The sequence below is a fragment of the Orcinus orca genome, chromosome 21 (assembly GCF_937001465.1).
Source record: "Orcinus orca chromosome 21, mOrcOrc1.1, whole genome shotgun sequence".
Taxonomy (NCBI): domain Eukaryota; kingdom Metazoa; phylum Chordata; class Mammalia; order Artiodactyla; family Delphinidae; genus Orcinus; species Orcinus orca.
This window is the reverse complement of record NC_064579.1, coordinates 2,697,659-2,721,964: the sequence shown is the minus strand read 5'-3', so window position 1 is coordinate 2,721,964 and position 24,306 is coordinate 2,697,659. Positions and strand designations below refer to the sequence as shown.

At 38.5% G+C, this 24,306-nt stretch overlaps 1 protein-coding gene across 2 annotated transcripts in view; it reads right to left on the bottom strand.

Moving 5' to 3' along the window:
• Nucleotides 1-24,306, bottom strand: part of KAT6A (lysine acetyltransferase 6A) — a 110,385-nt gene that overhangs the window by 54,304 nt on the left and 31,775 nt on the right. For both annotated transcript variants that reach the window (XM_033415397.2, XM_049704173.1), the window contains exon 3: nt 184-292. In XM_033415397.2, the coding sequence (XP_033271288.2) occupies nt 184-292 (109 nt within the window). The remainder of the gene's footprint in view (nt 1-183; nt 293-24,306) is intronic.

Sequence of the window (24,306 nt, the reverse complement as noted above, 5' to 3'; positions counted from 1 at the left end):
ACTTAACTGAATAAAACATTTCAACTATACATTTAAATCCCTCCCTCATCTAGAAGCTCATCTCAGGTACCTAAAACCAGAATCAAATTAAAATGTTCCTTTCTTAAGGACCAAGGGTACAAACTCCAGTCAAACATCCTCTCGCCTGAGGGCACCTGTCACAAGGACACAAGGGCTACATACCACTGTTGCCGCAGTCTGCACAGGAGATTAGTTCCTCTGGCTTCTTTTCTCGGTTTTGGTCTTTTGTACCAAGACAGAAACTACAGATGGGGATTGGTTCAGCAACTGGCTGTAAAGAAAAACACAATTCACTCAGGTACTGGGCTTTTTTTTTAGTATAAATATAAAGACATTACAATTACAGTTGTAAATTCCTTCGAGAGTTACATATAACTTTAGGACAAATGTATCCCCCTTCTGAATTTCCAACAAAGTAGGTGAGTTTTTACCAAGCTGCTTTGGCTGGGCCTTTACAAACAGTCCCCATAGTGACAAGTTTGGTCCAAAAAATCATATCCCAATCATGTTGGTCACTTAGAAACTAAATGATACAGTGTGGATTAGGCAAAGCAAATCCATTACCTAAGATTGAAAACTTCAACTGAATTAAGCACAAGAAATCATAGTATCAGCCCTTAAAAGGCATGTGATGTAGGAGAAAAATAAGATGTTTAATAAGCATAATGAAAGGTAACAGTAAGAGCTCTGTACAAATGGGAAAGATAAATTGCGACTGTGGTTTGGAGGAGAAGGGTTGAACGAGGAAGATAACACATATTAAGTGCCAGTACTTAATACATGTTGCTATGGTATCTTAAGAAGCTTGTCCAAGGACAACAGATAGTAATTGTTAAAAGCAGGTTTAAACCTAGGTCTCTAGGTTCCTCCACAGCACTGGATGGAGAGAAAGGCAATACAGGTAGTGTAAACAAGGTGAACTTCGGTTTGCAGTCTGCCAAGGCTAGTGCTTAAAGGATATGGCTTCCGTGATGAGTGGAGGGAGGAAGACTAGACCAGTTCTTTAAGATTGCCACTGAATGTCTTATAAAGAAGTTGGACTTTATCCTGAAGAAAAGACGAACAGGTTACTGAACCAAAAGATGATCAACTGTATTTGACAAAAATAATTCCAGTAGCAATAACGAAGACAAACTGGGGAAAACCTAAAGATAAGTAGAACAATTAAACAGTGATTGCAACAGTCTGGTGAAGACAAGATAAGAAGCTGAACCAAAGCTAAGGGAAAGGAATAGGAAAACATAGCTATGGACTCAGAAACCAGCTAGTTGTGGAAGTGATAGAATAGGAATTAAACATGACTAACTTAACTGAAAAGATGGGAATGTCATCAACCGTGAAAGGTGAGTCATTTTAAAGAAGAAAACCAGGAGGAAAGCAAAGGGATGATGAATCTGATTTCAGGTGTGTTTAGTTGGAGGTACTCTCATTCACCTTTCAACTACATATGCTAAGCATTGTGCAGGACAGTGATACAAACCCCTCAAGATGCTTTTAGTCTACAGGGGAGAACAGATGTTTGCAGGTACTATGATAGGGAAACAAAGGAAGAAGTGACCAAGTAGGGAAAAGTGGTATCAGGGAAAGGCTTCACAGAGGTATCTGACAGGCAGGCATACCTGAAGGGGATGTTCAAAGAAAATATAGAATCATACAGAAATGGATTTGGGAGATGGGAGGTATGAGCTTAGTTTGGGACTTAATGAGGTTAAAATGCCTAAGAAACATCAAAGGGGCAATGCCCATGGATCTGGAGTTCAAGAGAAAAGGTGGTCTGGAAATAAAAATGTGGAAGTCAGACAGTCAGCCCTCCATATCCGCAGGTTCCACATCCTTGAATTCAACCAACCGTGGATCCTAATCAGTTGAATCTGGAACCCGGACCCTGCAGATACCTTGAGGGCTGACTGCACGTACAAAATGGCAGTAAGGCCATCACAGTTGATGAGTTCTCCCATGGAGAACAGGTGGAAAGAAGAAAGCCAAGGTCAAAACATCAAAATTTAAGGGACTGGCAGAGGAAAAAGCCTGAAAAGGAAATAGACTAGTCAGAGAGTTGGATGGTACATCAACGTAAAAATGTCCAACACAAGCAAACTAACAGTACTGCTCAGCCAAGAGGTGACATGAGAGATTAACAGCAGGAAGCTGTCGTAACAACTGGGCCTGTGGTAAGACAACCACAGCCTTTCTTTAAAAAGAAATATGAAAAGGAACCAGGGACTAACGTCGGGAAAGACTTCATCCAGGAGTAGAAACTTGAAGTAACCTCTAAAGAAGGTAGAAGCAAGGTCATGAGGCTTAAGCTTTATGCTGTAGCCTCTAAGCACCACAAGAAGATTTTAACAGAGGAATGATATGAGTAAGATTTGAAGTTTAGAAAAGTCACTCTGTACGTGGTTGGAAATGGATGGGAAGGGATATGATCTATGATCCAGGCCCTGAGTACCAAGGGCCTGCATTAAGGCACTGATGAAAGGACTGGAGAAGAGACAAAAGAGGTATTTAAAGGTATAACTGGCAGGAACTGCTGGCTAACTGATTTGGGTTAGGAAACACAGTAAGAAGGACGCAAGACTAGAAAGACACCATTAAAGAAGTGAAGAGGCAAAGCCACAGAATGGAAGATATTAACTCACATTTAACCAACAAATGTTCATATCTAGTACTGTATATACAAAGAACTCTTACATGTCAATAAGGAAAAGACAGACAGAAGACTTCAACAGGTACTTTACAACAGAAAATACATATGTAATATACAAGTGGCCAATAAACATAAGAAAAGATGCTCAACCTCACTAGCCATCAAGGAAGCAGATCTTCAAGGATGGCTAAAATTATGAAGACTGGCAATAGTAAGTATTGGTAAGAAAATGGAACAAAAGAAACTCTCTTACCCTGCTGATAGGAATATAAATTGACAAAACCACTCTGAAAACTACTAAAAATAAACACAGCATACCATATGATCCTGCACTTCCACTCCTGGCTATATACCCAAACGAAGTACATACACACAATATATAATAAAGCATACACAAAAATGAGCAGAGCAGCATTATTCATAATACCAAAATCTACTCAAATAAAAACTACCCAAATAACTATCAATGAATGGTTACACAAATAAATTATGTTATATCCTGCTACAGTAGAACATTAAACAGTAATGAAAATAAATTACAGTCAACATATCACAAACAACAGCAAATGAAAGAATAGACCCAGAAGAATACATAATATATCATTTTATTTATATAAAGTTCAAAAATAGTTCTATATTATTGTAAGTCAGAATAGTGATTATACCTTTAGGGAGAAAGAAAGAGGTAATGAATTGGAGAGGGGCTTCTGAGGTATAAATAATGTTACTTTTCTTGACCTGGATGATGGTTTCATGGATCTTAATTAGGAATTAAGGCATACACTTACAATCTGTGTACTTTTCTGAATATATATTTTAATTAGAAAGTTAAATTTAATTATGAACATCTATTGAGGAGGACTGTGGTACCTCTGGAATATTCTGAAAGAAATACCGATGGTGATTTAGACAGTGAAGTTTGGAACTTAGAAAAGAGGCTAGAGATAGATTCAAAAGACATGAGTGTGCAGGTGATAACTGACAATGCCCAGTGAGAGGGTGGAGGTAAGTGGAGTAGGTGGAAGGGGTAGACAGTAAAGGGAGGGGAGTGGAGAAGTGAGACAAAGTCGGGATAGAAGAGCAGCAACATTTAGAAGCATCAGAGGAAAAGCAGGCCAGAAAAGCAGACCAAGACAAAACAGAACCAAGAGAAGTGATGACACAAGAATTTCAAGAAGCAGAGAGCAATCAAAAATCAATGTTGGGAAGATAAAGTAACTACTGGATTCTACAACTGAGAAATAGCTGGAGACCTCACTAAGACAGAGCCCTTCTCAGTGACAGGATAAGAACTGAAGTCATAGGAACCAACAAGCTGCCATGCAGGGACGGAGAGTAGACAGGAGATAGCTAAAAGGAAATGACAAAGGGTTTTGATGTGTTCTAGTTATTTCAAATGAGAAAGACTAAACCTATTTAAATGTGGAAGAGAAGACACACATGGTCCAAGAGATTCAAGAAACAAGAAATAACAGGAACATATTATGTAGTAAGGATTAGGTTACACTGTTCAATATGGCAGGCACTACAACATGTGGCTATTTAAATTTAAAATAAAACTAATTTAATCCCTCAGTCATACCAGCTACATTTAAATTGCCCAAGAGCCACATGTGGCTACTGACTACAGTTTTGGACAGCAAAAATATAGAACTATTTCATCATTACACAAAGTTCTATTGGAAAACACTGGCTTAGAAAAGAGGATGGATTTGTAAGCACAGGTAAAGGGACTGGCCTTCGCAGACAGAATGGTGTAGATGCATACTGCTTGCAGGTGGGATGGTGGGAACAGGGAAAAGTCGAGGATGTTCACTTTCAATAGCCTCATTATTTCTGGAAAATAGGAAATAAAATCACCTGCTACAAGTGGGACAGCGATTGGCTAGACAGACCATGAGAAAGTGATAACTGACAGAGAAAACTGAGAGGTGAGACTGGCTGGGTTTAAGAACAGAGATAACAGCAACAACAGAAAAACCTCCTATCAAAATGGAAATGGGGGACACACATTCCTCAGGCAAGACAGAATCAGCAAAGTATGTATTAACATAGAATAAATTTGAAATACAGAAGAGAAAGGCTGATGAAATCCCTACAAAGTGGCCTCTATATTTTCACTAAAATAGAAGGCTATGTTTTTGCTTAGAGAAGTAGATAGGTATGGGTTTGGGCATTTACAGAGCAGAAAAGTCTGAAAATCTGTGTGGAAAGTGACAGGGAATCACTTCGTGATGGAAAATAAAACTGTCAATCAGCCCTAACCACAAAGCTAAGATAGGAGAGAATCAATGTGTAGTATTTCCAATCAAGAAGGTTGTACAACTTTCCTTAACACCTCTGAAGCCTTGGACTCACAAAATCAGAGAACTGTAGATAGACAAGATAAGCTAAAGGGTGGGAATTCCCCAGAATGCAAATGCAAATATTTCTACAACAGTGGGCCACAAAGTTAAGGCTGGACATCATAAGCAGAACAGGGCCTGACAAACTGAAAGTCTGAGTTAACGACCAATAGGAATCCTGATCAAATGGAAATAAAGGTCCAGTAGAAAGTAAAAGAAACAGAAAAGTAGAAAAACTAAAGATTGTGGTTAGCAGAGGAGTGTTAGAGTTTCTGATTTCCTACGTATGAAGTTCTTGCTAATAAAGAAAACCCCAAATGGCAAATGTGCATGAATTCTTTAACATTTAGTAAACACTATTCTAGACAATTGAGGATACAATGGTGAGAAAGACAAAGCTCCCACTTTCAAAGAGTTTTACATTCCAGTTGAAAGCAGAAGAAAGTAAAACTGAAGACAATAAAAGAAGTCAAAAAGCTGGGAAAGCATGATCTTAGAAGAATCATATACATGTGTTCAACTAAGTGAAAATGACGACTGTGCCCAAGATAGGAAAGTTCTGCAAAAACTTTAAGTTTTAGAGAAAAGAATATTGGTAAATGACAGCTCTCCCCACCACCTGCCCGCACACACACACAATCAGAGCTCATGGTGGGAAGAACTTCATGTCAGAACTTGTTCCATAAGAGAACAACAATCATCTGAGAAGTGGTAAAGATCAAGGATTGTGTATCAACTTGTCTTCCTGGGTCTCTCCCTACCCACCCTCTTTTTAAAATACGGATAAGAGTATGGAAAAGTAGCTCCACTAGGAAGATATGGACACAGTCCAATGTAAGGATCTGCTACTGGCAGACTAGTGGTTCCACTTTCACATAAAGTGCAGTGTATCACTTCAGCAGTCTGGCTAAAAAAGAAACAAAGCTGGGTTCAGATAAAGAATCCTGTATAACCTGCAATCGTGGAGCTGGAGAAACCTATGTTACAATAAGAAGCTACAGGGCAGAGCAGGAACAGTATCATAACTCAAATTTAGTTAACATAATTAACAGATATTAAGTTAATCTGCTGCTACTTCTGAGGGATAGATTAGATCATACTTAAGGAAGCAAACATGCAAGGATGAAGAAAAGAGGAAGTCTGAAAAACAAATTGCTATTCTTCAGTATAGGAAATATAGTCTTAAAAAAGTAAAACTATGCAGTAATCTGTGTCTTCAAGCATATATCTTTGTCATCTAGAACCAGACAATAAAGTTCTTAATGGCAGAAACGTTATTTAAAATCATACCTAAGAAATCTTTACCAAAACTATCCCCATATGTTCCTGTATGTTCCCTGTAATATTTCTGCCGTTAATATTTTTAATATATGATCACTGCTCCATATTACTAGATTTTGTCTACCTCAAACAAAATAACTGAGTTCATTCAAGTCTTTCATTAAAGTTGGGGGAAAGGGGTGGGCAGTGATTTAGACACACTGGCTGCATGGTTAACTTGGAGCTGTGCAGGCAGTGTAACTCAGTTATTCTGGTACTTATCAAACAACAACAGTCTTAGACCTTGCCTACTCCCTACACAAAACAATTCGATTATTATCAGCAATAAAAAGTTTAAACAGTATTGGTATTTACAGTGTGAAAATACGACAGGCTGGAAAGCAATTTGTTAAGTCAATTAAAGACATTGGTCCAAACAGACTCAAATTTTATACAGATACTTTTCAGTAACACATGGCAGTACAGCCATAATTTCCTTGAACTAAACACTGTACAATGAAGATGTTTATTCTTTGACATCATAGGACCAAGCATAAAAATAATAAATATTTCAGCTACCAAAACAAAATTGAATCCATAAAGAAATACTATTACCAACAGTGATCGTGATATTTTAACTAATTGATAATTTCAGGGTTTTAAAAAAAATTATTTTCAGGGCATTTTTTAAGTGCAATTTGGGAAAGAGTAACAGTACTTCGAGGATGAGTCATTTTAGCTGATGAACTAGAAGCAAAGAAGTGGTTTAAATAAATCATCTAGGTTACAAAATAAATCTGAGGTTTTCTGTGTTGATCAAATAGAACTGCTAATCAGTTAACTGTGTGATTTGTTTTAGCATATGCCTAACCATATCGTGAAGTGCATAAAAACTTACAACTCCAGATCATTCTCATTCCCAAAATATCACTGAGCATGAAAATCAGTGAGAAAAGCTAACACTACATTGTGTTCACTGTAAGATTTGAACCTGAAATGTACTGGGGTAGTGATATTCATAACATTTTCCAAGTAAAACTCTACCAGCTGATTTCAATTATCCTGTATCACAAAGATAAAATAAGAACAATTGATAATCCATGAGTAAAGTCTTTTAAAATATGTATAGAGATACACAATATGCAATATAATCACTTGTTCCCAGAACTGTCCAAACGTAGTCCTTATATCTGATTGTTCTCATTATCTATATAAAGTAAACCTACTCCTACAGCTAATAAAACAAGAAAAAAAATTGTAGCAAATGACTTTACACACCATTGAACACAGAAGCCAGAGTGAGCCTGTTAAAAGGTAAATCAGAACAGTCGCTTGGTGCCCCAAACTCTCCATCCAGCCCAAGCACTTCCAGCTTAAAGGCCCCATGTGATCTGTACCCCCGCACACAAGCCCACAGTGGCCTCTCTGACCTAATCTCTTATTGCTCTCTCCCTCTCACTTTCTACTCCAGCCCCCTTGCTTGCTCTTTCTTTACAAGTCAACTGTTCCAGGCCTTTGCATTTGCTTTCCTTCTATCTGGAATGCTCTTCCCTAGATCCTTCCTCTACGCAAAAGTCACCTTCTCAGTAAGGCTTTCTGTGGCCACTCCAACAATTCAAAGCAACTCACCAGCTACAATAATTCATAAACCCCTGCCTTGCTTTATTTTTTCTTCTTAACTCTTTTCACTAATTAAAATATTGTGTGTGTATGTGTATCTTATCATTTGTCCCCCACTAAATGTAAACTCCATGAAGGCTCTGACTGCTGTTTGTTGAGGACTGTATTCCTAGTACTAAGAACAGTGCCTAGCATGTAATATGCATTTGAGAAGTGTCCAATACATTAATCAAAGTACCTTGAAAAACTGGTAATAATAGGAAAAACAGTATCTCAGAAAGAACTATGAGTTGGTTATGAGCCTGATAAAGCTATGCACAGCTCAATAATAATCTTAATAATATAAAAATGCTCTACTGTTTCAAAGTAATCTCACCAAGTGATTTCATGGCCTCAATAACTAAGTAAGATTTCGGTCACAGCAACCTACTGCCATTCAATTTCTCAAAAGTAGGGGGAGATTTGTGGCAGGAGGCACTTAAATTGTACCCTGTGTCATGGGTTGCCCTAGGCTGCCTTAAGCACCACGTTGAGATCTCCACAATAATCACTGGATGGCAGCACTGAGCCAAATACACAGTAGATGCTCCCATTAGTAGACAGATGGTTGAGTAGCATTCTGACTTGAGTTTTTGGAAATAACTTTGATTAAAAAAAGAACAGCAAAAATTTTGCCCAATGATCTCTATTACATGAGGTTACGCCATGAAAGAAAATAAATTTTGGACACAATCATTTAGACAATCTTAAATATAATGACATTTTCTAAATGCTGAGATACATCATCTGAGATATTCCCATCTTTATTAAAGTCCAATTTTAATTTTTCCCAGACTTGACGTTAATTTTTTAATCCACTATATACCTGTCACTGTCTTCATCTTCTAATATCTTCTGAGGACCTCAAATCCACCTTTATGTTGTCTCTATTCTTAAACACTGACATAAAGGATAATCAAGAATCTGTTTTGTTGCAATTATTTCTTTCAAGACTGACCTGAATGATAAATTCTGGAATTGTGACCACCCGAATTTTCAAGGAAAAAAACCCTGCACTTAGACTTATGATTTCAGAAACCTCTAAGAGATCCTGTCACAGACTATCAGGCAATAAAGATTTGTGACTTCTTAAAAGCTACAAATTCTCGTTTTATGACCACTAGAAATGATTGAGACAAGTTAGCAGAGCCAATGTTAAGAGTATGAAAGAAGTACGTAATTCATATAAGACTCCCTATAATACTCAAACATGCATTAAGCAATAATAATGGTCATATCGTTCTTAGACTTAAATACGAAATATCTATAAAGCACTATAAAAACATTATATAAAAAACTTAATGTTCAACTATAATTGTTGCAACTCATTTTTTAAAAAATCAAGTGGCAAATCACAAAAAGGAAAAATATTGTATGATTCTACTTATATGGGGTACCTAGAGTGGTTAAATTCATACAGAAAGTAGAATAGAGGTTACCAGAAGCTGGGAAGAAGGGGAGAATGGGGAGTCACTGTTTAATGAGTACATACTTAAGATGATGAAAAAGTTCTGGAAATGGATAGTGGTGATGGCTTTAAAACACTGTGAAGGGAATTCCCTGGTGGCGCAGTGGTTAAGAATCCGCCTGCCAATTCAGGGGACACGGGTTCAATCCCTGGTCCGGGAAGATCCCGCATGCCGTAGAGCAACTAAGCCCGTGCGCCACAACTACTGAGCCTGCACTCTAGAGCCCGCGAGCCACAACTACTGAGCCCGCATGCCACAACTACTGAAGCCCACGTGCCTAGAGCCCATGCTCCACAACAAGAGAAGCCACCACAATGAGAACCCCACGCACCGCAACAAAGAGCAGCCCCCGCTCGCTGCAACTAAAGAAAGCCCATGAGCAGCAACAAAGACCCAACGCAGCCATAAATAAATAAACATTTTTTAAAATAAAACACTGTTAATATACTCAATGCCACTGAATTGTACACTAAAAAATGTTTAAAATAAATTTTATGTAAATTTTACAATAAAAAATAAACAAAAAAATTAAGTGCTATGATTTTTCATATTCTCACAAGTCAGATGATTGAAGTAATAAGGTCAAAATTGATAAAGGTGAGAAGCAACTACTATAATTTGTCCTCATCTTGAAAACCTGTATCTTTTAACTGTTCCTGTGGAACCCCTTATTATGTTAACTTTGAGTGCAGTAATTAAGACTTAGAAATATAGTTTTAACTCTCCCCAAAATGAAAACGTTTTTAATTACTAATAACAAATTATGGTTATTAAATTTAACCATTAGGCATTTTATTCTCACTGTACCTACACCGAAGTTGGTTACCTTTTAATCCAATTACATAAAAATAGCTCACCCTTATGCCTTAACAATTTTCTTGTAAAACAAGTTTAAGAATAAAAGTCTATCAATCAAGCACCAGTCTCAAGCTGAAACCTCTTTCTGACCACTGTGTGATCCAGCCAGTTTCTGAACCACCATAAGCTCCTCTCAAATCTACCCACTGAATTTCTCTTCCTTACATTTAACTTTTCCTAAAACCACAGCCCTCACCTACCTCTTTGAATTTTTCTAGTGGTTCAGATCTATTTGTTTATCCTGTTTCTTCTACTGCAATTATAATCAAGTAAAATAAATTTAACTGCAAATTAACTTTCTTCAATGGATATTTATTTCACACAACTTGAAATTTAAATAACTTTCAGCAGAGATATCATTTATTAGTTGATAATATCTACTGCTGAAGTACTGTTATATATAATAAAGCTAAAAAAATGGCTCTATTATATATAATAAGTACCCAAAGGATAAAGAGGAGCTAAGTCTTAGCTTAGAAAAGACGAAAACTGAACTATTCTTAGGTATGGTATAGTGAAGGAAACCAAAATGTTGCTCAGTGACAGAGCACACGGAAAGCAAATATTGCTACCTTTTCAAAATACTATCCAAAGCATAAGAAGTCTGGTAAATACTACTGTTTGGTAAGCACTGTAATGTAACATAAAAATTTGAGAAGACAAAAAAAGAATCAGGACTCACATTTTTAAAGCACTTATAAATGTCAGTAAATACAAAAAATCCACACAAAATAATTAGAAACCAATTAAATTGGTTTCACTTTTCACATTAACCACTTACACACACACACAAAAAAATTCAAAAGCAAGCCTTTTGAGAGGATGTTTGCACGATTCGTTTTTTCCAATATTAGAAGAGAAGCAAACGGCCCATAACAGTTCACTTTAGGAAATCAATGCGTTGTTGGAAGGCATTTATACACTGTTGAAAAAGCTGGACATTCTAACATACACTGTCCCTCTTCCAGTCAGGCAAGTCCTCCTCTCGGTTTCACCCAGTTCTTCATTCCTTCACTACCAACGGCCTTGGGTGAACTCATGCTCCTTCCAAATCCTTTCCAACAGCTTAGAATCCAATCTGCCTTCATCTTTTCCAGAAAGACAACCCTAGGTAAGCAGAAATCATCCTAGACCTCTTAATTCATCTCGTTAAGTGCCTGTACACAGTATGTACTAAGCACTTGCTGAAATTAAAATACAACAAAATCATGCTTAGCTCCAAATAGGTTTATTAGCTACTTCCTCAAAGCCTTTCCTCCAAGAATCGATAACCTTCAGGGGAGACATAACTTGGGTAGGATTTAATCTCTTTAAATTCTTCAGCACCTCATAGGCTATTAAGTACTCTGTGGCTGCTTATTAAACATTCTTTTAGGATAATCTTTTCCTCAACAGCATACAGTCATAAAAGATATATAATAATAAAACAACATGAATGGCCTGGAAAAGAGTCCATTTTCTACTATTTACAGTCTACAATAAGGTAACCTTGCATAATTTTAATCAATTCCAACATAATCCATTAGCCATTACAAAGCTTTAATAGGGGTACTAAATTGAGTTCTTTTATTATTATGAGTTCATTCAATAACTTCTACACTTAGATACCATAACAAGATCACTGGTGAAAGAAAATACATTACTGATATAATGAGATCAGTAACAATCGATTTCAATTTACACTTTTACTATGTATACAGATTACTGTACATTTAGATGAGAAAGTAATCATCTGTCAAGATACTATAACAATTTTCTATTTCTTAATCAGAGGTGACATCAAAAATGATAATATGCTTATTTGCTGGATTTAAATTCTATGCTAAGAAACAGTAAAGAGTTGTCTTTCTTTCACATATTCATCAGTTATTTGAAAGCTCCACTTTCAGTTTGTCAGATATATCACTATGTATCAATTTCCTCATTCATCCAAATATGATACTGCCAAGTTATTACTGCCTCTCCTTTCCTTTGTGGGCCTTTCCTTCCTATTTCAGTTTCTTTTCTATACCTATGGCTCTCCCCTAATTCACAGTCATATCACCATATACAATCTTCTACACGGACTGACTCTCTCTACTCTTTGTTTCTGCACACTACTACCAGATTAATCCCCCTAAAATACTTTTTTTCATCCAGTTACTCGCCTGGCTCAAAACTTACACAACACATACCAACTCCTGCCGGCTGGTATTCCATTCCCTCCACCATACACCAAACTACCTTCCTCACACTATCTTCCTCTACTTCCAATTACTCACTTGTCTTCAAAGATCATACTTAATGCTCTTTCTCCAGGTTATTTTACCCCATCCCTCAAAGTCCTTTGTATCCCTGCCTCTAAGAATCAACTCAGTACAGCTTAGGGACAGACTGGGCTCCTACTACGGCATCACTTTGGCCAAGTTACTTAACATTTTGGTGTAAAACGGTACAACATACCTACCTTTCAAGTTATCACGAAGATAAAATGAGATAAAGTTATTGGGTGTGTAACTCAAACATAAGAAGCACCTAAAAACTCTGACTTCTTATATTCCTTTTCAAAACTATCTATCCTTCAAAGTTTACCTTTGTTAAATGACCACCACTTTTTAAGTCAGGGCAAATGTTTGTTTTGTTTTGACACCCCCAAAAAGGCATGGTGATAAAAATTTTCCATGGGCTTACAGATTTTCTATATATGTTATTTATTTGCAAGACTGCATTAAGTTTTTAAGTCTTTCTGCACACACACATTTAGCACTTAAAAAAACTTTAGTGGTACCTGAGTATAACAGTATTAGCAAAAGAATATTTTCTATGCTAAAAATATACAAAAGTGATGGTTTACACGACGCAAGATGTTCAACAAGACTTTTGTGTTCCCTTACATTTTTAAGAGACTGCAATTATAGGCATTTATTCTGGCCAAACTAAGGTCTAAAACAAGTAGCACTTAAACAAATTGGCAAAAAGCATCATTTCCTCAAGTCCTTACCAAAAATAATAACTGACACATATCTGACAGAACAGGTAGTGCTCTGCTACTACCAGAATCACGGTGTTTGGAATTGGAAGGGATCTTCAAAAAAACATTATATACTAATTTTACCAAAGATAAAAAACATTGTCAAAGGCTATACATGACTAGTAAAGTAATTAAGTTATTCAGTCAGGTAGATAAGTCTGAATCTATTCATTAGAGTATTAACTCTAGTCAACAGCTTCAACTAAGTCACTCAAGTAAACAACCTAAAAATAAAATAATTTTTTAAAAGAAAGAAAGACCTTACAGATGGGAAAGGTTGAGTTTCCATTATTGGTAAACAGTGATACCATTCACTAATAATATGGTGTGGCAGGATTTAAACTTACATACTTAAAACTAAAGCTGACCAGTCATCCTCTCCTGCCTTCTTCAAAGAGAAGCATTATTCGCAGCAGTAAGAAATCAATCTTTGGGAATTCCCTGGCAGTCCAGTGGTTAAGACACGGCGCTTTCACTGACGTGGGCCTGCGTTCAATCCCTGGTCAGGGAACTAAGATCCCACAAACCACCTGGTGCGGCCAAAAATAACTAAGTTAAAAAAAAAAAAGGAATCAATCTTTTACCCCTTTTTCCTACTCTGAGGGAATGATTAAGGAGGGGGTAAGGAAAACAAAAATGTAGAAGCCACAGCAGGTTCCTAATTGTAACTAAAAGGCTAAAGAGCCCTTCTGTTTCAGCACAGCACATTAGGGTCTTGGTAAACGAGGAAGGCAAACTGTCTGCCTAAAAAACCAAGAGAGGGTATTGAGAGAGGGTCAAGAAATGTGGAGGGGGCTTCCCTGGTGACGCAGTGGTTGAGAGTCCGCCTGCCGATGCAGGGGACACGGGTTCGTGCCCCGGTCCGGGAGGATCCCACATGCCACGGAGCGGCTGGGCCCGTGAGCCCTGGCCACTGAGCCTGCGCATCCGGAGCCTGTGCTCCGCAAGGGGAGAGGCCACAGCAGTGAGAGGCCTGCGTACCGCAAAAAAAAAAAAAAAAGAAATGTGGAAGGCAGCTGGAATGTGGATAAAGAGGTGGCCGGTAAAAGGACTTTGAAGAACTGTGTAACACTCAGTTCTAAGACTGTTTCCATGCTACAATAAAGATGTTGAAACTTGTACTCCACATGAAAAACAGAAGTGAGCGATTTTTCAGTAATTAAAAAAAAAAAGTGAGGGAACTTCAGTTTGTTTCTTCACAGAGCAGGGCAGAGGTAAGAGAGCCCACTCAAGGAGCCCAGTCAGAAGGTTGTCCCTGGGTATCTGAGTAAACCTGCCCCACAGGAGGAAGGAGGCTGTTAGGAGACCAGCCTCAGCATGGAGGCTGCAGTGGGAAATGCTCTCCTACATACAAAGCACCCTGGGGTTCTAGGACTTCCAGAAGTAAACAAGAATACTTATTATATATTTGTCAGCTTCCTCATTTTTAGTTTTAATAGAAACTAGAAAACTTTTAATAGAAATAATAAAGTTTTAATAGAAAACTTTATTGTTTACCCTAATAATAAAATCATTATATTCTCATTTTAAAAATTAGCTAAGAAAGAGAGAAGAGACAGTTAAATTCTCCCTAGTCTTTCTCTTCCTCCCCTACAATACCTACCATTTACTGAGCAACCAAAACACTGTCATATATACTTTATAGTACTAACACTTTTACACCTAACAACCACCCTATGGGGTAGGTACTATTATCACCATTTTCCAGATGAGAAAACAGATCCCTAGAAAGATTAACGTATCCTCGGTCATAAAAAGGGGCAGAGCCAGATATTATACAAACCCCAGGCATACTGGCTTCAGGGCCCACACTCTTCAACCTGGCACTGTGCTGCCTCTTTTCATGTACATTGTTCTCAGCTTTCCCTATATATACAGTTTTTTTTTAAACAAAAGACATAAATAGGCTCATATTACATATGACGTACAATCTGCTTTTTGTTAAATTTATTTCCACAATAAATCTAAATCAACATCATCTTTCTAATGCCTATATAACATTCATTACATGTTTTAAGATAATTTAACCAATCCCATATACATGAACATCTAATGCTTCTAATATTTTATTATATCCAATACTGTAATCAAATATCCTTGTACATACATCTTTGCTCACCTTTGGGATTACTTCCTTAGGATATATATATATATATATATATATATATTTTTTTTTTTTTTTTTTTAAGGATATATTTCTTGAACTGGAATTGCTGGGTCAAACGGGTGCACATTTCTAAGATTTCTGACACATGCTGCCAACTGAATTTGAGAGAAGCTGACTCCCACCAGTAGTACCTGTGCCAGCTAGAAAGCTGTTGTCTCTCAATTCCAATCTCACCCTTAGGCTGCTTTGTGATGCTGCGTTCAGAATGCACACTTCGTTTCTCCTTGCTCAGCTGCCTTCCCATTAGGCTCCACCAGTCAGGGTGCTAGAGGGAGACCAGAAGGTAAAGACAAAAGAGTGGACTTGCTCCTTCTGGTCTGTCTCCTGTTCCTGCCAATGCCATCCTAGCATTGGTCCTTTCCCAGCAGCAACAGTCATCTGCCGTCTTCAGCTTCTTCCAGCTCTCTCAGGATCAGCCTCATCAGCAGCAGGACAATGTATCCTCTATCCTCTTGGGAGGTCTGCACCCCAACTCTGTCGGGCACCTCTCCAAGCTTTTATTTTTTATAAATTTATTTTATTTATTTATTTTTGGCTGTGTTGGGTCTTCATTGCTCTGTGCGGGCTTTCTCTAGTTGGGGCGAGCGGGGGCTACTCTTTGTTGTGGTGTGCAGGCTTCTCATTGTGGTGGCTGCTTTTGTTGCAGGGGTCTAGGCAAGTGAGCTTCAGGAGCTGTGGCTCACGGGGTCTAGAGCACAGGCTCAGTAGTTGTGGCGCACAGGCTTAGCTGCTCCGAGGCATGGGGGATCTTCCCGGACCAGGGCTCGAAGCCGTGTCCCCTGCACTGGCAGGCAGATTCTTAACCACTGCACCAGCAGGGAAGCCCTCTCCAAGCTTTTAAAAGCAACCAAGCAGTGGGCCCTCCTCATAGGTCTGAACTCCAGCTCCATGGGGCCCCTCCTCCAAGCTTCTAGGTTCTAATAATCCAAATCTCTTCCTTTTGTTTTGTTATCCCAGCCTTAGGAGTGGTAGCTGCTTATGGAAGTTATCATCTTCAGTGTTCCCACTGTGCTTTTCACTTCTCCAACATCTGCTTTATCAATGCCCTATCCTGCATTCTCTCAGGGTTTCTGTTTTTCTGACTACATCTTGACTTGGTATATTATCTCATACCTTTTTTTTTTTAGTTTTTATTTTATACTGGAGTATAGTTGACTAACAATGATGTGTTAGTTACAGGTGTACAGCAAAGTGTGTTATCTCATACCTTAATAACTTGGCATATCTATCTTCAGGCCAGTGTTCTGGACTGAACTGTATCCCTCCAGGATTCATATGTTAAACTCTAACCCTCAATGGGACACCTGTATCTGGAGATAGGACTCTTAAGGAGGTAAAGTTAAGTGAGGTTACAAGAGTGGGTCCCTAATCATAGAGGTCTGGTGTGTTGTAAGAGCAGGAAGAGACACCAGGGCGGTGTGCCCAGAGGAAAGGCCATGTGAGACACAGCAAGAAGGTGGCCATCTGCAAGCCAGGGAGAGAGGCCTCAGGAGAAACCAACCCTGCTGGCACCTTGATCTCAGACTTCAGCCTCCAGAACTGTGAGAAAAGAAATTTCTATTTTTTAAGCCACCCAGTCTATGGTATTCTTCAATGGAAGCCTTAGCTGACTTAGACAGTCAGCTAGTAAAATCACCTCACACAATTCTCATCTTCAATGTTACCTCTACATACTATTGTCCGTACCATCTATTATGCATAAGGACACCAAATTCGATGCTGGAGAAACAAGGTGTAACAAAACTAGTTCCCTGCTTCTGGGTCTCACAATCTAGTTGTAAAACCAGAACATACACATTAAAAATACATTACAATACAGGGTAACACATGATAAGGAACAAATACAATGAAAATACTATGGTTAAAGGCACCCAAATGAACCTATTTAAAATAATGCTTTTCTAAAATGATAAAAAGTAGGACCTCATCTTATTTTTTTAAAGGACTATATAAATCTTTAATTAATAGCTAAAACCATTTTCTTTAGACATGGATTTAAACAGTCTCACCAAACTATGGAAAAGAACAAAAAGCTAATTTTTTTCTCTAAAATCACTGACACATTTTACACAATCTAGATACTCAATTTCATTAGTAGTCTTGAAAATAAGAACCCCAAACTTCCAGATCTCATATTATCTTCTTTAATTCAACAAAGTAAATGAAATCACTTGTCCTAGAAATGTCTATCTGCAATGAAGATCAACAGTTAAAAATGAGTACGTCTCTGAACTGTCTTCGAAGTCATTTGAGACAATATGCCTCTTCCTGAAGAATAGATTTTTTTTTTTTTTTTTTGCAGTACGCAGGCCTCTCACTGTTGTGGCCTCTCCTGTTGCAGAGCACAGGCTCCGGACGCGCAGGCTCAGCGGCCAGGGCTCACGGGCCCAGCCGCTCCGCGGCATGTGGGATCTTCCCAGACCGGGGCACGAACCCGTGTCCCCTGCATCGGCAGGCAGACTCTCAACCACTGCGCCACCAGGGAAGCCCTGAAGAACAGATTTTTTAAAGTGATGTAATAATTTCAGGTAGTTACCAGGACCTTACTTCTCTACACCACCCTAAGGTTGTCCAGAACACATGAGCACATGCCCACACATGCCCAAGTGGATATTACATCAAATTAAAATGTCTCTTTCAACCATAATTCAAGAAGAGTCATGTACCACAATGTTCACTGCAGCTCTATTTACAATAGCCAGGACATGAAAGCAACCTAAGCATCCATCGAAAGATGAATGGATAAAGATGTGGCACATATATACAATGGAATATTACTCAGCCATAAAAGGAAATGAAACTGAGTCATTTGTAGTGAGGTGGATAGACCTAGAGTCTGTCAAATAGAGTGAAGTAAGTCAGAAAGAGAAAAACAAATACTGTATGCTAACACATATATATGGAATCTAAAAAAAAAAAAAGGTTCTGAAGAACCTAGGGGCAGGACAGGAATAAAGACGCAGATGTAGAGAATGGACTTGAGGACACAGGGAGAGGGAAGGGTAAGCTGGGACAAAGTGAGCGAGTGGCATGGACATATATACACTACCAAATGTAAAACAGATAGCTAGTGGGAAGCAGCTGCATAGCACAGGGAGATCAGCTCAGTGCTTTGTGACCACCTAGAGGGGTGGGATAGGGCGGATGGGAGGGAGACACAAGAGGGAGGAGATATGGGGATATATGTATGTTATAGCTGATTCACTTTGTTATAAAGCAGAAACTGACACACAATTGTAAAGCAATTATACTCCAATGAAGATGTTAAAAAAAATAAAATAAAATGTCTCTTTCAGACACTAATATATTTCATCTTCAATATTACCTCCGTAACAGTATAAATAAAGCCTTAAGTGTTTAACAAGTTTGAAGCCTGAGGACAGTAGCTTGTCAAAAGAAAAGGCAGTGTCCTGAGGGTGGAGAACACAGTGACGTAATGCTCCACAAGGAAAGCCCTGGGCTCACAGACTGCACACACAATAAGAGATCAAGGAAGCAAGCCTGAGCAGCCAGCTTGGCTTCATGCTGCACATTTTTGGCAGACAGTCAATTCCTTCTGCTGTTTTCCTAGCCAGCACATTTATCTCTGTAATGTCACCAGATCTAGGGAGGGAGTGAGGTTGAGAGGAGGAGGAAGACCAAAAAAACTGTTTCACAGGCTGCCAGCCCCTCCACACGTGCTGTCACTCTACAAAGGATGTGTAGAAAGCCAGTGTGCCGCCGCTGCACAGATCCAAACGCTGCAAGCAAACACACGGTGCACACGCACGCGCACATGCACACACACGCGCACTCCACCCAAGAGCAACTGCAGAGGACAGAGCTGCCCGTGGAAAGAAGAAAGCCTATACTTAAAGTCTTGATTCACAAGCAATGACTCCCTTCTGAAACTGATGTCAGTTCTTGGAAGAAGGAAGGAGGAGGGGAGGTATTCTGACCCTGTGGGGAAACAACACAGTCCGCAAAAAAGCCTCAGCTGGTCTGGTCCATGCCCACTACAAGCATATGCTACCACAGAAATAAACCAGTAATACTTCTGAGAAGCAAAAGCATCCTGTCTAATAACAATTACCTTATAAATACCTAATGTACACTTTGCCAATGACTACAGAGAATAAAAATGAATTTCAAGGAACAGTTCATATACCCTAGAAAGTCTTGTCTATATGTAGGGAAGTATGCTGTTCTTAGTATTCCTGTATGTGTGTGTGTGTGTGTGTGTGTATGTGCCGGCATGCATGTGTGTGTACACAATAATAATATTGAAACTGGAACTGGAATATGAAAGTAGAGATCAGAATTCATAGCTCATAGAAACTCAACACTATTAGTTTCAATAAATGAATACTGCAACCCCATGACACATTGCATGAGTCACTATTACCAAATGCAATACATGAAAATAAAAACCCTGAGTATTTATTTAACCTGAGAAACCAATCTATTTCAGTCTAAAACCAAAAATGCCTTTTCAAGATCAAATGCTGTATCTCCAAAAATAGAATACAATCTGCCCCTAAGAATGTGTCATAAGAAACAAACAGGAAATATCGTGTGTTGAAATCAGTAGTTATAAATAACTTTGTTGTACACTGACATAGTTTACACACAAAATAGATTCAACCAACAGTTGTGCTTAGGACTTGCTTCAGTTTAAACTTTAAAATCAGCTAATTAAGGAGACAGCTTGCCAGGAAGCTATCCAAGTTCTCTAGTCCTAGTTCTCCAGTAATGGGCAACTTAGCCTGTCATGTTCTTCATTTGTAAAATGAAAATATTTGACACGATTATCTCTAAAGCCTCTTTCAGTTCTTAATTTCTAAAATTACAGGTTAAATACAAAACAGGGTTTCCTACTTTCAAGGAGCTCATAATCTAGTTAAGGGTAATCGTATTGGGTAATCATAAATGAATTAGCAAATAATGTAAGACAGTGAGTGAGTGGTCCAGAGGAGTGACACAAGTGTGAGACCATTCAGCGAGGCACTGAGCTGACAGTCCTGACGTTAAGTAAGGGTTTTAGAGGCTGAAGGAAAGCTGAGGCTGAGATAACTTCAAAATAGAGCAAAGAGTTCTGCTGGGACCAGGAGGTTCATCGGGATTCGAACTGTTAACTTCATAACCCCAATCAATTAATTCAAATTCCAGGTAGCCATTATCTCATTACCTCTATCGATAAGGAAAAAGATATTAAGCGTTAAGGCTTAAAAGATATTAAACATTAACAACATAAAACACATTTGCAAATTTTGTATTACTTAGCCCAAAATACCCTCAGCCTAGTATGACTGATTTATACAGAGCCAGAGAGACTAAAAAAAGATTAGGGCGAGTGTGAACATGACAAGCTTGATCCACAGATAGTAAATCACAAAGCTCATCTCATTAGGATAAATAATTCAAAGCTCACATTTTTAACTCCAAAAAACCCTAAAGCTTAATAAACAAAAGCAAACCCTGTCCTCCCATGATACTTTCTTGAATACTGTTCTTAAATGAACTTTCTGTGAAGATGAAAATGTTCTAGATCTCTGCTGTCCAATACGGTAACCACTAGCTACGTGTGGGCTAGTAGGTACCTGAAATGTGGCTACGTTAATTTTTTTAACTTTTTTTTTTTCTTTTGCAGTACGTGGGCCTCTCACTGTTGTGGCCTCTCCCGTTGCGGAGCACAGGCTCCGGACACGCAGGCTCAGCGGCCAGGGCTCACGGGCCCAGCCGCTCCGCAGCATGTGGGATCTTCCCGGACCGGGGCACAAACCCGTGTCCCCTGCATCGGCAGGCGGACTCTCAACCACTGCGCCACCAGGGAAGCCCCTTAACTTTAATTAATTTAAATTAAAATAGCTACATGTGGCTAATGGCATCTGTATGGGTACCATTCTAGAAAATCCATATAGAGGGAAATCACATTTTAAAACTGATAAAGTTTTAAAGTTGATGCATAAGACAATTATAAAAAGTGAATACAGCAATGTCTACACAGCAATATTTTACCCTGAAAAACAGTTTTTGACAAACTCACCAGTGTATGACTACATGCACAGCACCCTGTGCAAGGCCACTTTTTAATACCAAGTGCTTCACATCATGTGTCATCCCTCACCTTTAATATAATGCTCTGAGGGTTTAGTTTAGTCGGCTGATGAAAATATAGCTAGCTACCTATACTGGTTCTCTTTCATCCCCCATAAAATGGAGATAACAGTAACTAGCTCTGTCTGACTTGATTAAATGAAATAAAATGGAAACCATTAAGTACTCTGAATTAAAACATAAAAAGGCATTGCCAAAAAAAAAAAAAAAAGGCATTGCCACTACTTTATACAGGAATAAAATTTTAAATATTATTTTTAATGTTGTTATCTCAAGAAACTTCACAGTAACTGATTCTCACTGAAAAACCATATACAGTACTATTTATTCTATCTAGGTACATGTAACTTAACAAGGGAGTTTTTTTTAAAAAAGCTATAAGAAAAGGCATAACAAAAGTGTCTTCATTGAAAAAGTTACATATGAGGTGGTCCTAAGTCAACTGTGTGTGTGTATGTATTTTACGTTCCTCACAAAACTTTTAATGCTTTTTTCTGTTTTCCCACAAAACATTAGATATTATCATCCTTTGTCAAAAGCACAAAAATCTTATTAAAGAAAAAGCACACCTTTACCTAATTTAAGAAGATAAACCCAATTCTTGAGTGATAAGTTTACCTTTATAGAATCCATCATGCTACATACTGTAAAAGCTATTAATCTCAATTACCATGCTCCTATTAACAATCCCCAGATTGGAATCTAAAAAGCGAAGCCAAAATTCTATGATATGTGCTTGGCTATAAAATTCTGCCCTCCCTCTAATTTAAGAGTTCAAGTTTGCTTCATATAAATAAGACTTAAAAACTACTCTTAAAGCCCATCTTTCCAACCTACTCTCAAATGTGCACTACAACTATCAATAGCACAAACTGGCAAGAGGCTGTAAAGGGAAAATCCTTCAAACACTAGTGCAAAAGACACACAGTAATCTTCTACTGACAGTAGGCCAGACGCAGTCAGACAACCCATGTATTCTCTGAGTATTTCAGCAAAACACAATACTAGTTTCCTATGGGAAACAAAAAGAGAATTTGGTTCAGATTCTAGGATTTCAACCTTATCCATAAGGCAATTACATCTACTAAATGGGACAGAACCCTTGGCTCGCTGTTTACATTCAGTCCTCAAAAAGATTCAAGAAAGCCCAGAGCTCCGCCTGGGTTCCTCTAACACACTTTTAGGCAAGGTGTTTCCCATTCAAAGCTCTCAGGCTCAGAGCACCCTGTCCTGCAACAACTGATTATCACCTCCCCATCACTGGGATTTGTGAGACAGTCCAGGTTTACACCTGTTTTCCCAGCACTCCCTTTCAGCTCAGAAACCACCTCATTTGAATGACAAACTGTATAATCACCTTAACCCTCACTAATTCAACAGTCATTCCCAGACAGGTTATAAACTTTGTGCTCTAGTGCATGGCCAAACATTCTTGACCAGATCCTTCTCTGTCTTGAACTTCCCAGCACTGGTTAAGAGAGCAGCAAATAAATGGACAGTCAAAAGGAAAGTGACAGGAAGGGACAATACAAGCAGCTGAACAGAAGCCTCCTAGGATAAGCACAATGGAGCAACATGAAGGTGAATGTCATTACTGATGCTTTAAAACATCTGGTTGGCCCATAACATGGCCACACCACACTAGGTACTAGAAAAAGAGCGTTAATCAGACTCTATTGGCTATTGTTTTAAATCAAGATTTTAAACTTAGTTTAGACCAATGCCTGCAGATAACTCTTAGAGATTATTTCTATTCAAATAATTATACTAGTAAACACAATGACTAATACCAGAATTAATCACTATTATTTTTCTTTAAAAAACTAAAAGAAATGTGGCGTCTCATCATAGGTTAACTTGGAGCCTACTGCGGTGGCTACTGTGTTTCTGTCTATCCACCAACCCCCACACTAAATGGGCACTAAACCCAGGCTGGGCCAACTGTAAAAAGGCATTCTGATTCATTCATTCAAAAACCTTTACATCCTACCACATGCCCCTCACTACACTAGAATTGGCGATACAAAGGTAAACAAGATAGTCCCTAAATTCAAGCAATTTAGAGTCTAGTGGTAAAAAGACAAAATCCAAGCAAAGAGATGGATCAAACGACTCTCAGCTGTTATAAGTAGTACTATGAAGCAAATAAATAAGGAGTTTGGAAAGAGATGGGAATGAAGAAGGAGCTACACTCCTTAGAAAGAGAACCTCTGAGGTGGTGACACTTAAGCAGAGGTCTAATGGTAGAGAAGATGCTATACCCCTAGAGGGGTAAGTCACTGCATGCAGAAGGAACAAACAACATGTGCAAAGGTCTCAAGAAGAGAAAGAGCTTGGCACATGGAGAAACTGGGGAAATAGCAGTGTGGTTACAAAGCAGCAAGCAAGGGTGATGGTCTGGATATGGAAGAAGAGGGCTATTCCTTACAGGAAATCGAGTAGGACTCCTTATTCTCTGGCTTTGACAAGGGGTGGATTTACTAATAGAAAGAAAACTATGGGGGGGGGAAGAGAGACAAGAAAACAAGAGTTTATTTCATTCCCATTAAATTTGAGTTAAGATGTTCAAGTAGGTCAGAGTGACTGCTTTTTACTGATCTGCATGTGCCTTCATGCTGAAAACCCCAGGGGTTTTCTGAACAAAGTCTGCAAAGAAGATCTTTTTTTCCCTCTAGGGTCACTAAGGTGGAAGGATCTGAGTCCTAAGAGAAGTGCGACCAGTGAGAGAAAACCTGTCTGAGACAGGGGACAATGGAACCAATTCAAAGAGAGAA